The sequence below is a fragment of the Bombus impatiens genome, unplaced genomic scaffold (genome assembly GCF_000188095.3).
Source record: "Bombus impatiens unplaced genomic scaffold, BIMP_2.2 scf_0152, whole genome shotgun sequence".
Lineage (NCBI taxonomy): Eukaryota > Metazoa > Arthropoda > Insecta > Hymenoptera > Apidae > Bombus > Bombus impatiens.
Genome location: NT_176571.1, coordinates 735,448 through 739,760, shown reverse-complemented (window position 1 = coordinate 739,760; position 4,313 = coordinate 735,448). Strand labels below are relative to the sequence as shown.

General features: G+C 38.3%; 1 protein-coding gene across 2 annotated transcripts; it reads right to left on the bottom strand.

Moving 5' to 3' along the window:
- Positions 1-570: 570 nt before the first annotated feature.
- LOC112212373 lies at positions 571-4,022 on the bottom strand. Of its 2 annotated transcripts, XR_002946186.2 has the most exons (4): positions 3,580-4,022; positions 3,202-3,341; positions 1,459-1,757; positions 571-1,373 (listed from the first exon to the last, which is right to left on the bottom strand). XR_002946186.2 is itself a non-coding variant. In XM_024365851.2 (2 exons), exons 1-2 carry the CDS (start codon positions 3,531-3,533, stop codon positions 1,676-1,678), a joined length of 414 nt encoding a protein of 137 aa, XP_024221619.1. In that variant the 5' UTR covers positions 3,534-4,022; the 3' UTR covers positions 1,358-1,675. The 2 variants fall into 2 exon arrangements, 1 of the variants encoding a protein (XP_024221619.1); XM_024365851.2 differs by having other exon boundaries at positions 1,358-1,757; positions 3,202-4,022.
- Positions 4,023-4,313: the final 291 nt, after the last annotated feature.

Below are 4,313 nucleotides of genomic sequence, written 5' to 3'. Positions count from 1 at the left end.
CACAAGCAGAAGACTTCGTATCTGAATAAAAAATAAATCTAAATGTCGAACTGGTTTCTCCATTTCATTCATTTTTCATCGACACTTTTATCGCGAAATCGACAAGTCGTCACGCGAACGTTGGGGCAAGCGGATCGTTAAATGTTTTAACGGTAGGACGAGCAGCTGTACATTTCAATGAATTCACCGACCACGGTTTAACTTTCGTTGAATGTGCATCGCGCCTACGCTCATTTCCATTTCATCGGAATAAAAACAGGACTCTGACGAGATGTGGTAGCGAACGGTTGTCAGTGGCGGCCTCGCGCGTAGTTCTGTTAAAATATTGAAACGGTTATTGGCTCGTATTTCAGACATGATTGCTGGCCGAAAATTGGATCGGTTATTCCAATAACCTATTTGCATGTGAATTTCGAAATTGCTTGAATTGTATCCGATTTTCTTATCATATTTCTATCAAGCGATAAATTCTACATTTGGTAGTAACAGAAATAATATGAACTAAGAGTATAATTTAGAAATAATATATAGCCTTGAAAAATCTTGTAACAAATGGATAGTGGAAATAATTTCAAAATGAAAATAAACTTTTCTATAGGAAATGATAGGATATTTGAAACGATAAATTTAAATTTAGTAAGCACGTAGTTATGAATAGAATTACTGAGTGTTGGAATGACGTGTACAACAGAGAAACAGGTTGAAAGATTGTGAATGGTTCCTTGAATGTGCAAAAATCACGGTGCTTTATATTTCCGAGGACATCGATCATCCAACAGTTTGTCATGTCATGCCATTTTTTGTTCATTCAGGTGCCGATTCAGCGGACCTGCCGATATGTTTTAACTAATAACACATTCGACGAACGGCGCCTACGGTGTAGATCGATTTCACAGTGTCAGTAAACCGATTTCAAAGCGAAATTGAGATAAAGATGCTTGAAGAATCGATTGAAATATCAACTATCCCTCGGATTCTGTTTATTTCATTTTCATAATCTGATCCTCAAGTTATTTTCGTTAAGCCTAAGTTAGTTTCAACTTTTAATAGCTTCTATTACTCTTCTTCAAATAAACTGACACTGTAAGAATCAGGTCACAATGTCCAGAGAAGAATCATCGAGAACTGTGAAATAATGAAGCCAGGACGAAGATGGACCATAACGTGGAACGTGCCGACGAGTTTAGGGATCGGTGGACTAGACGTGGAATGTGGACCGAGCCGAGTGAGTCCTTGATTGGAGTTATAGCCGGTTTGCCCTTGTGCTTACGCATCTACCGAATATTGTCGTTTTCTTGAACAGACCCGAAAACGGCTCATTAAATACAGTCACGTAGGATGTTGCAAATGTTTTTTGTAGTTGGAAACTCGTTCTAAGAGAAATCATTACGGACGTCATAAAGAAGATGTAAGACAAAAATAAAACTATCAAGGCAATGCTATTTAAATCAGATATACTTATCATTCCTCCATTTGGAAGATTATGACCGAAAGATGGTTTTATTATATTTTGCGAATTTTGAAGTACTCTGCTATTGCATGGGTCACAGTTACATTCTGTAAACATGGCCAGCCATTGTTCGGAGACTCACAGCGCCACGGAAGATTAACTCACACATTATCTTGAAAAATATCACGGATAAGTTCGGTCGTATTCGGGTCGAGCGAAGATCGACTATGATACTGGCAATAATGAAAATAACTTTGTGTCTTCCTGAAGTCGAATGTGAAGAACAGATTGGTAGTAATTGCAGTAACTGTAAACACAATAACTTGTTATTTTTTACTTCAAAGCTTCTCTCGCGTTCTATATATTTATATACAAATAAACGTTGAAAGTAACCGAACACGTGGATGGATTAAGAAACAAAAAAATGTATCATTGATCGATCTATTGGGTTGGGAACTAAGTGATTGCGGATTTTGTCAATAGATGGTATTGACACATTCTTTTGTTTCGTTAACCGGTTCAAAACACCTAACCTATTGTACGTCTGACTAGATGACATCGTTAGTATCCTTCGTATTCAACAATAAGCTGAAAAATTGACACATCGAGTTTCGTACAAATATTTTAAAAACAACGTCTATCTCTGTTACAAATAACATAAAAATAACGCTACAGGAAATGAATAGTGTTTCCTGAGCAACGAACTAAGTAACTGAGTAACTTGTAAAAGAATGGCCACTGTAAACCGCGAAATTATCGGGGGAAAAGTGAGAAAGAGGTATCACGTAGGGGGTGGTGGATCGATCGGGTCGGCGTATAATTCCGCGGTCACCTTTTCGTTGGTTGCGAAACGAACCGAAACCGAAGTGTGCCGCGGTTGAGGAGCAGATCGATCAGCGTCCCGCCAGATTCCGAGATGTTGGCCGAAGCTCATGAAATCCACCACCGTCGGCGCCACTGAGCCGACTTTTCGCCTGTTCCAAATAGAAACGTAACGACCAACCGGTCCCCGATCCGACGACGACGAGATTTGACTCACCGGACGATTCATCTTTCGCAAAGATTTACAAGGATCTCGGTTTATCTGGTATTCTTTGTGTCACAAGGTAGAACATTATCGTAGAATAAATCGTGAATGCACGAGGTTGTATAAAAAATTAAATGAGCAATAGCAGAAGACTTGGATATTTGATCTAAAGAATATATATATCGAGTGTACAAGAACGTTCACATTGGAGGTGATATTTTTTATGATTCGACTGAATACTTTATTGTAATTAATTGATAGGCTACAAAGTCTTAGCTAATTGATTAGCTAACGGTAATTGATTGCTAGACTATAAAAACAAATTTATAATTAGATTTGAATGTATTTCAATTAGATAAATGTTTATAAATGATTATTCGCAACAATGGAACTATATTAGTTGCAATGAATGATATTGATTTGGTGTTACAACAAATCGGATTTCAGTAGAGAAAATACTGTACAGTTTATGATATGTTAAATTTTGTAAAAACAGGTTGTAACGATAAAATATGATAATTATATACTTCCGTAATAACTTAAAGTAAATTCTACTTGAACCTGTAAATTATAAAATAAATTCTATTTTGATAACAACGAAAGCATCAGAAAAAATGTAATTCTTTAGAGTAAATAAGCAGCCGCTATCTAGCCCAATAGGATTAAGATTTAAATGCAAGAAGTATCGATCATCGATCATATAAATTAGAGATCGTATACTCACTGGAACGAAAAACATCGGCCCTTTGATAATAGCTTCCAATACATAACTAAAACTTTGCTAGACGTTCCGTCAGAATTTCCACTATGCCTGGTCTCGTCTGAAGTGAAATGGTAGCAATGGATTTTCCGCGAGTCTGCGCTCTGAGGGTTGAAAACACATGCATTAACATCGACGTAATTATTGTGACCTCTTAAGGTATCTTCGTACTCTTCTATTTCTACCAACTGAACATGCATATCATCGCCAAAAGATCTGCATACAGACAAAAAAACCAGAAGCAGCAAGTCATATTCGTTTCTTCGACGTATCTTCATCCTTGACAATTCCAACATCAAAACCACTATTCACTTCAAACGCGAAAACAAAAAATCAATTTACCAGCGTAGAACAATTTCTTCGTCCACCCAATGACATCCATTTTGTATCTTATCAGCACACAAGATCAGAGGACACCCTTAAACGTCACACCACATCATTCTCTTCTCTTGCCTTAATTACACCATGAAATATTAATCACATCGACAAAATCGTTAAATACAGATTTTTCATTACTGTCAATCAACGATTTGATTATTTAAAATGACATTTTAAGGAAACGTTTGAACACGATGTAAGCACAACGCGACATTTGTAGACGATCACGGGTCACGCACAAGCGCCATGGGACGTGGATTCGGCGAGTTTGCGTGGTAGACAGCTGGATCGACGCTGGGCGTCGCCATCGTGGGGTTGAAACGAACAGTATACAGCGGGGTGGCGTTGCTTCAGGACTTGAGAGGGGGAAGTCCGGCATAGTTACACCAGCACACAGTGGCGTGTCCGATCGGCTCCACGGAGACTTGCAGACTGTTTCATGATCCGGCCTCGTCCCTCCTCGGGCCAGGAACAGTCATTAACATAAATTGTCTTCGGTGACAGTTATATCCACCACTCTTCGCACAGTCTCTACCGAAATAATATTAAGCCGCGGAACTTCTGCCCTCTGGAGAGGATTCATAATCAATTCGATTTTCTCAAATCTCCGTACGAATAGAACTGGACCGTGTTCTGGTTAAAATATGTAACTAAGTTGTCATGTATTTTATTATTTTATGCTTCTATCGCGGAATATT

Excerpts from the sequence above, each read along its gene's own strand:
- LOC112212373 (XM_024365851.2), bottom strand. The coding sequence starts at position 3,533 with ATGTTGGAATTGTCAAGGATGAAGATACGTCGAAGAAACGAATATGAC. Across the intron at positions 1,758-3,201 it reads GGCCGATGTTTTTCGTTCCA|TTACTGCAATTACTACCAAT; the intron begins GTGAGTATACGA and ends TTGTGTTTACAG.